This window comes from Manduca sexta, chromosome 27 (assembly GCF_014839805.1).
Source record: "Manduca sexta isolate Smith_Timp_Sample1 chromosome 27, JHU_Msex_v1.0, whole genome shotgun sequence".
Classification (NCBI taxonomy): domain Eukaryota; kingdom Metazoa; phylum Arthropoda; class Insecta; order Lepidoptera; family Sphingidae; genus Manduca; species Manduca sexta.
The window spans coordinates 6,995,906-7,009,575 of NC_051141.1; the positions used below are offsets into that span (position 1 = coordinate 6,995,906).

The 13,670-nt window shown below is 32.8% G+C and overlaps 1 protein-coding gene across 1 annotated transcript in view; it reads left to right on the forward strand.

Moving 5' to 3' along the window:
• The window catches only part of LOC119190882 (carboxyl-terminal PDZ ligand of neuronal nitric oxide synthase protein-like), a 203,451-nt gene that overhangs the window by 116,458 nt on the left and 73,323 nt on the right, over positions 1-13,670 (forward strand). The window contains exon 3 of the mRNA XM_037444130.1: positions 3,950-4,021. Coding sequence (XP_037300027.1) covers positions 3,950-4,021 — 72 coding nt within the window. The remainder of the gene's footprint in view (positions 1-3,949; positions 4,022-13,670) is intronic.

Here is a 13,670-nt window from a genome sequence, read left to right on the forward strand (position 1 = left end):
TATCGATATAAAAAAATGGTTAGCATTCCAGGACATTGTTTATTTATACATGTCGGTAGATATAAAAAAACAATTTACTTATTAAATTAGGAGAGAGAAAAAATCAAAGACATCCGCGACGGTAAAAATAGAAAGCATTGTATAAATAAATCGTGGTAACCTTGCTATATTTAAAAGGAAAATAATATAAAACAAATACCGCTGTAAAGCTAGCTATAAAGTATTTTAGGCACAAAAAGAATGGAAAATACTAAAGCACGATACGCAAAATCATGGAATATTTTACCAACATTGTAATTTGTAAGCCAGAAAATAGGCAAAGTAAACATTGACGGTTCAATTTATACGTAACGTATTAAATTATGTTGCGGCTGCCACACAGTTTGAATAATTAATAAAGATTTAGAGTAAATTAATGATACTTTCGTTGGTAGAGCGTTTTGACATTTCATAATTAATAGCATTTTGGTATAAAACAATTCACGTAATCGTTTAAAGAACAGATACATGTCAGCGGCAAATAAAGCTTACTTTACCAACATAAATCTTAGAAGTCAATCTAACAATTATCATTTGAATGAATGAGCTATTCATGCAATAATTATTGATTTTATATAAAATGATAGAAAAGCAAAATTAATTATCTAAAAGAGTCATATTCATCTTGACACAAGCTACTCGTGAATTGCTAAAAGAATTGACGCATGTACTATTAATTATTGAAATTTCTTCGATCCCGTGATGTGATAGAGAGCGAGCCTATACCATATCGGGTCCAAATTCATGACTCCGGGCTGATATTGCGTATAAAACCCAATATCACTGGCCGACCCGGACATCAGACTCAAGAACTCGGCTCTGCAGTCGTACCGTAATTAGGATTGCCAGATGTTTTTCAACCTATAGCATAGCTTAAATAGGCAAAGAATAAAGAATTTCAGATTTTTACCCGGGACAAATAAGAAACGAAATTATTTTGAGACATTTCTCAATTTTTTTTCGGTTTATCGAGGTAATCTTAATATATTTTTATTCGTTTTAACTTATTTGTAACAATAATAACTTGCTTTTAATTAAATTTATTAAAAGCCGAGTCCAATTGGTATGTAAACGAAAATGCGAACTTGGCGTGCGTGAGTAATTGTCAATCGTAGATCGATCGATTTACGGGACAGGCTGTCCCGCCGGGACATTTTAAAATGTGCCTAAAATAAGGGACTTCCCGGTAAATACGGGACGCCTGGCAACGCCAACCGTAATACAACTACGTCGCCGAGGCAGAGAAAATAACGATTCTTGATTATTAAGCCTCGGGTGTTAACACTGGGTGAGAAGTAGTTGTAATAACCGAGAGATACGGACCATACATATTGTATGAAAAACTGGATACAGCTCACCCGCTACGTGTAAGAAGTGAAATTTTGCTGGCCCAACAATGAAAGCATACAGTCATCTTATTTTGCTTAAACAAAAAATGCTTCGATCCCATTCCTAATTAATGTTGAGGGTCTAATGTCCAATTTGTTATTTAAAACATGAGTGTCGTGTTAAGAAATTAAAAGGACAGTATCTTCTTCTTTGTGAATTATCGTTCGGTTTAACGGTGAAGGAAAACATCGTGAGGAAACTTGCACACCTGAAACAAGTTCTCTACAGGAATTTCGACGGTGTGTGAAGTCTACCAATCCGCACTAGGCCAGCGTGGTGGACTAAGGCCTAATCCCTCTCAGTAGTAGACGAGGCCCGTGCCCAGCAGTGGGCAAGTATATAATACAGGGCTGATATTATTATTATATTTTCATAACGCCCCTAATTGATTAATAAAAAGCCTTTCGAATTACTTGTTTTGAAAGCAGCACGTAATAAGTGGTCTTTTAAAATGCATAAAGTGTAACTAAACATTTACGTCGTTGATTAGAATAATTTTTCTTCCCTAAGAAAATTTTATATACACACATTTATAAGAGATACAAAGAGCACATGCGCTAACGTAAAGTAATATCCTCAGTAAAATTATGACCGCTATTATATATTTTGCACATTTCCTACCTTTTAACGCACTTTGTGTGAAATAAATTCTTGTTATGCGTTGTAAACTTTATAATTCTGCAATAGAGGGTACATACAATAGGTACATATTATCTGATAAATTCCAAAGAAGTCTGGTTGTTGGCATGGGATGCAGATCCTACACAACGGTGACATGTAATAATTATAATAATAAGGTACATATATATTATATATAGTTAGTTACCTACAGTTTCTTATAATTATATTGTCTTGTTTTTAATGAAATTATAAGTCGGAAATATGTTAATCTATTAGAGTTTATTAACTCACCTTGTGGAGAATTCGACACAAATTATAAAATTAGAGCATCCGATTAACTACCTTGGTAACTGTATCGATTGTCTTACAGAAAACCGATGATAAGTAGCTCTATCGTGTAACGTTTCATGTGATCTATCTCCTCCCTATTTTTCTTTCCCTTCCTCGTGTATTGCGAGATGTGTGAATGGTGGGGATTCTTTAGATACCTATTATTAAATAGCGGATGTCATTTGATTCCCCTCTGTGGAAAAAAATAAAATTAATTTAATATTTCAATGATGTTTTCATAATGTTTTACACAATTTAAACAAATAAAATAATCATCCCAGCAATAAAAGGTACCTAATATGTTATTGTACGTATCAGTGCTATGATATACCCTAAAAAAAGCCTTAAACTTATGTCGAAATTTAACATCGTTTAAAAATATGGCGATTACCATAGCGCTTATCCAGCAGTAAAGAGAATTATTACTTATCATGTCTACACTGTATAACAATTCCTAGTTAAAAAGTATTTAACATGTCATGTATTTTAAATATAACACACAGATACAACACGATTGATGTTTACGATGCTGTCATGGTCGGAATACCGCACCGTCATCGTACACCTTATGAATAATTTTTTTTACTAATTTGTACGAGTTTGTACCTATTGCAAATGGCTAAAATATGATTAACTCATCCCATTAGCATTTCCAAGGTTTCGACTTGATTTGATCTCAAAATAATAACTAAAGTTATTGTTCTGAGGATCAAACTTGCTGTTTGATAGAGTTATTTGCGTGCATTAGTATAATACATTACGGGTGTGAGTCGACATCATAATATAGATCCTACTCCGCTTAACTTCTGGTACAGTGGGGTCATTTTGTGTGTTCGTATAACAAAAGTGATTTAAGCCCATGCGATTTTTTTCTTGTACAATGTCTTATTTTATTTACTAATAAATGTTTCACTCATTCTCTTATATCACTCTCTCCAATAAAATTAAGTGAAATTGAAATAAAAACATTATTTCATAAATTCTTCTTTGTTATTACGCTTATAGGAGTTAATATATTTTCGGTAAAGTATTCTATGCATATAGATACACTGATATTTATTGCTAAACATACAGATATTGTTCATATTGTAAAAAAATAGTTTAGTCCAGTCTCATTGCAATTTACTGATAATTTTTAGTTAGAAAGTTAATAGAATTTGCAGCAAATTAAAAATCCTTTGTGTCCGCAGACAACACGTTTAGCCAAAATTAGTGACCAATGTTGAATCGATTACGTTCGCTGTGACTGTTTAGGCATCCGTCAGTTTCAAAATTAATGAAAACAATACGTGATACGTCGACATCTACTGCGCAGTGCTGAGTAACGTTAGATGGTACACTAATTAATATCAACCACGAGACCACAAAATCTATATTTAACTTGCACATAACAATAGAAATTAAATTTAGTCATATGCACAGCCTAATCGTGCACACCAATGTTGATTTATTAACCACTTGTTTTGCGTTATTTGTTATATTTTTATTAATATTTTTTTTTGTGAAAGTAAAATGTGTATCATTATGCATAAAAATTAAGAGTAATAAGTACTAATATGTTTTGTTACAGTACATCGGGACTATGGACGTACCGCGGCCCACAAGCCGCGTCGAGATCGTCGCAGCGATGCGCCGTGTTCGAGTAAGCATTAAATTTAATAACTATTCAGTAAAACGCATACTTTATTTTGAATTTTCTCTAGTAAAAGCATTTTTCTCTCATATAACATGGCAATGAAATTGATATGTCTTTACTAATACTTCGATCAGTAGTCTACGAATGGTATTTCGAAGCGTTTTTTTTTAAGAAAAATAAAAAAAAATAGATATCCGTGTATTGCCTTATTATCTACATACATCTATTATTATTAAGCACAGTAAAATTGTATAACTATAAAGGCAAAGGAAACGGCACGGCTCACGCTGGCCGGGACCGTAGTTACGAGCAGCGCCGGTTTTCAGCCTCTCCTGATTTTCTTGAGGTGTTATGCAGAAGTTTCATAGTAGTAGCCTACCAAGCGACTAGTAATCTTTTATTCGTATAAGGTAAGTAAAAAAAAATACGAACATCTTTAAAAAGAAACCAATGGACATGTTGATAAAGTCGGAACTCTATGGTAGTGTGTATATAGTTTCAGTCCACATATTTTGTCCTAGCAATTCTTCAACGCATTTCTTTTTATGACAGTTTCTTCGTAACTATCGCCTCTTTGGTCTAATGGCAGTATGCTTATATGGTTTGGGGATTAGAAGGTTTGAATCCCTCGTGAGCAGCACTTGTGTGGTTTTTTAACCGACTTTATTCTAAGACGATTTGTGAAAGATTGGATTTCCCGTCGAGGGATTATTTTCTGAGAGATTGTAAAAGCTATGTCTAATTATAATTTACGTAACATTTAATTAGACCTACTTTTTGTAAAACATGTTGGTACACTTAGAGTAAGAGTGTTGATGTTTTCGCAACTCTAACTAAGCGACTCCGTTTATGACAAGTTTGTCAAATGGTTTTATGATGAACGAAAGGTCGGATTGACCCTTTCTCGCTCCTGTAATTTAATGGAATAAACATAACATCTGGCTTCATAAATATAAAGGTAAAAGGGTTTTAAGCCACAGCGCTATATTTTTCTTTCTCACTAAACAAGTAAAAGGGTATCGAAAGAATATATCAAGCGTCTACCGTCTTGGTGAAATTCTCACAATACAAAAATCCTTTCTTGTTGAAATCTGTAATCTAAAGATTGAATAATTTATTTTTGTTTGGGCCTACAAGAAAGTAAAACGATCCCGCGTCTGTTTGCACTGCTCGATCCAACTCCAGTTTGGAATTTAATAAAGTTTCGCTTTAACAATATAATTCCTTTTACAAAACAATTTATTTTAACTTTTCCGGTAGGATGTCACGTCTAATTTAGAAGTGAAACTCCGGATATTTATATCTTCATCAAGATTGTTCATTTTGAACACGTCTACAAATATCTTTTAATGGACTAATTGACGTGTTTATAAGACGTGACGGTAGTTATGTTTATATTTAACTAGGTCTTGTTAGCGGCTTCGCCTGCGTGAAAAGGCTTTGCTGTAAAGTCAAAAAAAAGTTTAACGGCACAAATATTTCCCACTGAAGCAAATTACCTGAATAAAAACTAAATTAGGACTTCCTCTACCCGTGGGCCAAAATACACCACATGCGAAGGTTTATTCGTTTATTCTAACAAACATTTTCGCAAATAATCGTCTTGAAAATATAAATAAGAAAAGACAAGAAGAAGAGTAAACCACTAAGAAGTAAAAAAGAGGTAAGATAAAAATTAAGACATACCTATTTATATGTTTTTTTTCTCAATTCCTATACAGGACAAGGGTAATTTTTTTTATATTTTTACCTATTTGTTATTAAACACTTGTATTTGTAAACTACAACACCATTAACCGAGACATCGCAGATATGTTGTAATAAACTAAAAATATAAAAACGTGACAGCGGCTAGATACTGAATATTTAAAAGATTTTTAAACATTTGGCACTGTTCTTTCGAGATAATGTTATTCAGCTATCTGAAGCATTTGTAAGAAAATTGCACTAGTGGTTGTATTCAACGGCAATTCATAAATGTTATTTTTCTATTTTCATGTGTGAACTTTAATTACGCCAAATTTCACATTCCTCAGTGCGCGCAATATGCATAAAAGGGAGTACAATATTTTTTCTGTGCATATTAATTGACGCAGAAATGGTAACTTGTTGCATAATATTAAATTATAAAAAAATGACTCCTCTGTGTAGGCCATTTCCGGGTTGTGTTATTGTTTATATATGGCAAAACAGGCTTACAGTTTTACAGGAGAGATAATGGAAAATAAAATAGAAACTAGTTGAGTATATTTTGCGTGTTTTTACATTGTATAGGAGTGATATTTTGTAAAAAATATAGTTTTTAAAAATAGCTCCAGTGCTCTGGACCAAGATCGTAGGGTAAAGTGTGCCTATTTGTGCTCCAACTTTATAGAAAATATCATCTGTTACCACTTACAATTCGTCGAGAGATAGCCGACTTTGTCTTTGGATTAAACAATTAAATAACGAAATTGACTGTTCTGATTTATTAGCAAAAATATATTTAAACATCCCATGCAAATCAATTCGTTTCAATCCACTTTTATGTGTACTCAATGCGTCTTCAAATTACAGGCTAGATAGCCATATACTGCGTGCAAGTGCAAACATTAATAAAATATGTGAGCAGATCTTGATCCTTATACACCGAGTGTGTCCTCGGCAAGACGGTGCTTGAACTTTGAAAACTTGTTGAATGAATTTATATTAGTAGATTCTTTAAATAAAATATTGATTTTTGTATTGTTTATTTTTAGAGCTTTTTATTTGTAAATTGTTTCATGAGCTGCAGCATGTGAGTGCTCTTCTTTCACAATACTATTTCTATAGGTGAAGACTTGTTATTGGATTTTATTTAACTATTCTATTTTAACTATTCTCTATTCTAGGTTTGTATAGCTGTAAGTATTCCATATCTTGGTTAACAAATAAATAAATAAACAAATAAATTATTTTTCAAAAATAACTAAACATTGCACAGTATATACGTATTTTTTGTGAAGACCTTGATATGATAAATATCTCTTCCGTTCAATTAATGTTTCGAGATATATAAAATGTGAAAATATTAGAAAATTAATTGCACGAATTTAAACCACAGTTACAGAAATACGAGACGATCTGTGAAGTTGCGCACAAACTTTTTGGTCCTCATTATTTCTTTACCTAAGCGATTCGTTGTTGAAAAGCATAGAACAAGTTGGTAAAGTTGAAAATATCACTGACGCCCGCGGTGGCATTCATGTAATACTTTTAAATAGTTTCTGAGTAGTTGGAAAATCTCTTAGCTACTTTGTTTTATTACAATGAACTGAGTGCAAATTGGTAGCACCTTGTCGCCATTGTGTGATGTAATAGTATATAGTATAGTTGGTAGAGTTTGCGCGTGCCTTAATGAAACTATGTAGTTCATTTTATTTGATTTTGTTTTATTAGACACAAAACAGGTTATGTTCGGGTATATATTGTAAACAAAACTTCCAATTTTTTAAACGATTATTACCCAAAAACTTGCTTTCCGGATGTTGTTAATGATGATGGTGGAGATGATGCTAATACAACGATAGCAGCAGTGTCAAATAAACAAATGATTTTGAATTGAAAACAAATTTCATCTACAAACTGAAATTAAGCATGATAGATAGCTTCATTGACTCGGTACCATCATGCGATGTTAACCGAGTAGTCGATGATGCACCTCAATAAATCATTGGACAGCTAACGCTCGGGTCATTCAATTCTAAAATTAATTATAGGAACAATAACAAGCTTCTCTGGATTTTCAAAGCTTTTCAGAAGCTAGCTTTCAATGACGTTGGAAATAATGTGTCCGACATATCGTTTAAAACCGTATCGGTTTCTGAAGATTAGTTGGACTCTTAATAGCAACCATGACCGGGTTTTATCGGACTACCTACAGGCCGGGATTAACTCGCCTACTATGCGAGAAATTTATACAACTGCAAAAAACTCCTCTCACAAGATTTTTTTTTGGTACCGCAAAACTTGAATACAACGAAAAAAATTGCGAGGAATAATGCTTTTTAACATTTTAAACCAATTGATAGTCTCTTAGCGCAACTCGACTTGGCATTAGTCACTTTGTCGTGCCCTAACAAAAAAGTACTACTAGTAGTACGTACTAAACTAGGAGTTTTCAAAAGGTAATGCTGAACTAATCAGTATATGAATAGTCACAAAAATTGTATAATGATTTCTTAGTCGGATTTTTTAAATTTCAATCACGAAAATTGTTTTTGATGATTGTAATACCAAACGCGACTATAATCTTTTGGGTTTAACTATAATTGTGTAGCGTAATCGTATTTATTTATGGTTTAATCAATGTAATAATTACCAGAATCACAAGCATAATATATTCTCGCATGTAAAATGCGCACACACACACATATATTCAGAAATGATCTGGTTATGTAACTATTTTATCTAACCGATATCAAAAAAGGGGAGATTCTCAATTCGACTGTATGTTTTTTTCTAGTGTGTGTTTGTTACGCGATTACTCCGCCATTTGAAGACCGATTTTCAAAATTCTTTTTTTGTACGTAAGGAAGTAGTCCCATAGTCACCAAGTCAGGATCTGATGATTGGATCCTGGAGACATTGAGGGCGACCCTCAAATTTTATAGACCCACGCATTATTTTTCGCAAATTTTATGAAGTTACTTAAGTACTTGCGTATGGTAATCATCATCTTATGTAGCTGAGTTGATGATGGAAGCTACAACTCCTTAACAGTAAGGAGTTAGTCGAAGACGCATCGCCTGATTTCGTAAATCCTTTTTATGTTTAAAAGGGCGTTTGTCATTTGGTCTCATGATTATTACTAACACAAAAAAGCAAAAAATAAAAATATTTGAACAAAAAATAAAACCGTCTTCAAAACCGATAAAATCCAAAAAATAATTTAACATTATCTATATACTGGTTACCAATTTTGGAGTCGGTGGAGTGTTATATAAAATTTTAATTTATTTTGTTGACACAATCAATTTAATTTACTTTTATTATAAGAGCGCGGAATATCCTGATACAGGCAATTTATTGAGTAAGAGGCCCCAACCTTACTCTAATGTTAATGTCTATTGTGCAATGAAATAAACATTTTTCATTTGATTTATTTTTAGTATATTTTATTCCAGTAGAATAGACAAACATCACTAACATTTGTGTCAGATGTATACTGGCTGACCTTGAACTCCGGGTTGTCAGACCAAGTTATCTTGGCGGGTTTCTACCTGCAATGTGGGCCATATCTTGTACCTATCTTAAAGATTATATGTGGTACATTTACCGGAAATTGTTGTATTTATTCATTGTTGCTCACCCTGCGAAACACATTTTCCAATATACCTATCGTCTATTTTTCCGGAAGTAGCATTTATATCAATCAGACCTATTGTTTATCTATTCAAAATCTTTAGTACTTCTGAGCAAAAGTAGCATTTGTATCAATCAGACCCATTGTTTATCTATTCAAAAATCTTTAGTACTTTCTTAGTTTACCACTAATAGATATACAAACATGTACATAATAATTATTTAGTACTAATTACTTCGTAAGATTTTGCATTGATAAGAAAGAAGAATACGAGTCCAATAAAATGCGTAAATTTTTGTCACATGAAATTCCAAATTATATTAAACACTAGCTTAATAACGAATCGTAGAAATATATCCATCACTGCTAGAATATAGCGGGCTGTATCATAACCATAAATGCAAAGCGGGCCGAGATACCATGGGACCCGTAGTGTTATATTGAAATATTAATATGACATCGTGACGTTGCGCCTTTCTAATTATAAATTGGGTCAAACATTGTAAAAGCATGGCCATCCAGATTATCCTGCCTCAATGAGTTTAAAGAAGCACGAGATACATAAATAATATTTTTATTCTGAAAGTTTCCGAATGTTTATGTAGGCTTATGTATTATTATGAGAAGCTTATTATTAAAAATATTATATGCTTATAGTTTATAAACGTAAGGTTTTTAGCGCCTAAGTAATAAATTATAATCTTTATAAGGTCATTGAGGGAAAATTTTGCCTCATAAAAGGAGGAAATAAGAAAAAAATATTTGCAACAAATCTGCGACCATGTAACTTGCATATAATAAAAAGTATTATAAGGTTAAAGTTCAGAGCTGTAGAAAATCCGTCCACTAAAATGTTTTAGCGAAATGTCGAAAAACGCTCAAGTTTGAAAATGAAAATCAAGTTGATTTTTTATTTAAATAAAAATAAAACGAATACAGAAAATTCATGAGTGTATTGCCAATCTGCCCTCTAGATTGTGGGATGACAAACACGATACGAATTTCTGCATCGTTTCAAACATACAAAAAAATAATGTCAAACACGAGCATTCTTCTTGTGTTTTTATTGTTTTTAAAGGTACAAAGGTACTGATAACGGGTGCCAGTTGGAATTGCCTCGCTAAGAGCAAAATACAAAATGCAACAGCAAAGTTGCTATCATGGTGCCTACACATTCGTGCTGTGAACAAGTGGGCTACAGTACACATGATTATGTTTTACATCAATATAGTTAAATAACCCTCTTAGAAGTCCCTGAATATAGCAGAGTTTTAATGAAAAAAATATAACTGAGTATTTCCAAACGAAATGCAAAGAATGTATTCGAATTTCAACGCTGTCAGGCGGCGAGTCGTGACTTGTGACATGTCGCTAATATTAAAATATTTGAGAATTGTATTTTTTCTAGACTTTGCTGGAGGGACAGACAATATTTTTTAAAAACATAGATTCCATTCTTAAATTATAACCTAAGATTTGAAATGAATAAATCAACATATTTATTTTGCACCAACTAAATATTATATATAGTTACAGGTTTTGGCGTTTTTGTATGGGGGCACTGGTTCTTTATTTCAGACAAACTCCAAACAACCTCATAGCAATTGAATAATAAAATGGCAAAAATGTGGAGCTTAAAAACGTTAAAAGTATAATTTTAGTCTAAAACATAAAAAAAAATGTCATTCGCGGTTATTCTCAGAGATAAATAAATTACATTTTTGTTGATTTAATTTTTTTATATTTAAATATGCTATGTTACAGATTTTATAGAATTGAATAGTTTTAAGCCGTCTCTTATCAAGGTTTTTTTGCAAAGCGTATAAAGAAAATTTGTAATAGCTATATAGAAGGTATGTAGTCGACAAAAATTTAATCCTGTATAAAATTATTCTCAAATCTATAAAAAAATACTGAAGCGAAGAATCGACAGAGCAACAACTTTATCTAAGGATCTGATAATGTTTTAATAAGAAATTTCTAGCATGCTAGTGTCGCTTACAAAAAATCCTCTAGCTTATTACCGGCTCTTAGACTAATTAAATGCCAACTTGCACCTTTATGAAAATTCTCGCCTTAAGTAATGAACGCTTATATTATATTAACTCGTACATTTCGCTTGAGCGAGCCATTTTCATTTCCATAATCAATTTATATTGTATGTATGTTAAATACAATTCCCTGATTGACAATATGAAATATTAATTTTATTTACGCTGAGGTTTGCAAAATTGTATATTCAGTGAATTAATCGTTAATGTTATGTCAATTGATATAAATGATAAAATTTAATTCAGTAGAATAAAACTAGGGAACTGAGTATCTGCACAAATTATTATACTGAGATTTCTCTGTAGGAATATGGAAGCAAAATATTAAAATTTATATCGGCGTCGAGAGTGCTATGACCTACATTATATGTGCAAACTTAATCAAATGAGACTGCTACGGAAACTTATTCATAGTTTTTACTTTTAAATTTTGGTGTATGATTAAGCTCTAGAATATTAACCATTTACTCACTACGCTAATTTATCTTCACACTCTTATGGAAAAATGAAAATCATGTGTATTTGTGAAACTTAGGAAGCAATTATAATTTATTTTTTCTTATTGTTACTATACATTACATCTGAGTGATGTACATAGCTACGGACATTTTCGTCTTATTGATTGATATAATTAAATTTTCTGTGGATACCCTATACTTCTTTAATAATGTTTAATAAAGACGTGCATCACAACAATATTTCGTATAAGTTGTATCATGTCGCACTCTCACACAATATAAAATTAGTATTGATTTATTAAATAATTATCGGCCGCATTTATTATTTCGACAAATGGAGCAAATCTACTTGTACACACACTCACATCTTTTATCTCCAAGGAGCTAGGCAGAGGTGCAATAAGTGCACCCACTTTTCACTATATGTATTCTGTCCTGATAGACTCTATCAACCATCGCCCATATATTCCAAACTGAGCTGAGTAGAAAAACCAATCACTATGTCCGACTCGGGCTTCGAACTTGGGACCTCAGCTCAGAAGTCGACCCGAAATATAACAACACCATTAAGGTATTCATCCACCGATATATGGTTTTAATTAGATTCTAATTATTGCATTATTTATTTTCAGTACGAGTTCAAGGCGAAGGGCGTAAAGAAACGCAAGGTGACCGTCGATGTGTCCACGGATGGCGTACGAGTGTCCGCTCGAAAAAAGAAAAGACAAGGTTGGCTAAACTCTTTTACAGTATAACAGCTATTCCAAATGAGATCTTAACTTCTTTATTTTAAAATCTTAATTGCGTTCCTTCTTTATTTGTGTTGCTTGCTTATAAAAATATTTAAAGGGTAGCTACTTGCAATTAGGATTAACGTAAATTAAAGCTCAGGCTGGCTTAAAAAGTTTAATTCTGTTTCAAAAAGCAATTATTTTAATTACTTTGTTTGTGGGATAAGAGGCTATTTAGAAAAGTAATCAATTGAAATGAAGATTTTTTTAAGTACAGGCATCCTGCGCGAACCGCTTGGCTCCTCTTTTTTCGTGTCGAATAAACTGGGAGGCACGAACGATAAATCTCTGAAAATTTTCACGTATCAAGAAAATAACAAAATACATTTTGTCAACTTTTTGAGTACAAAGTAAGCCGGCTTGTTGCTGAGTTGAGACTCATACATGACTCCCAAATGCATTATACTTTTATATTCATGACGTTCTGATAAAATTTATATCGAAACTCGTCGTGACCTCGATCCCAAGTTAAATTGAAAACTTCGACAGATTCCCGTCCGTGGATTCTATTCATATTGAAGCTAAAGTAATTTGGATGGATTTTAGTGACCTACACTTCACCGTATAGCTCGAGCTCTCTGGTCGCAGGTAATAAGCATTTCGAAAGGTTACTGAAATAGTATAAGCCCGACGCGGATACGGTAAGCCGCAATATTACAAAAAAACAATGGCCGAAATATATTATACGAACACTCCACGTACTTGGATTGTAATTCGTAAAATTTTGCGTTCTATTTGTATAACCAACAAATTATGTGTTGTAAACGTCTTAACACATCGTTCTGCTTTTAACGTAATGTCGCGCCGACTATGCATTTAAATGATCTTAAACAGTTTATTATCGATGTGAAGTATTATCATTTCGCTGCGCACGGAGATAGGACCGAGCAGTTGGTTTTGCGGGAACATTAATAATGTCTGAGTTATAATGGGTGGCTGTCAACCTGCCGTCTGAGGAACCGTAGAAGACCCTTTGTTACGTCCGTCTATTGTAACGTCGGGCTAAGAATAACGTCGACCCATTCCATCGCA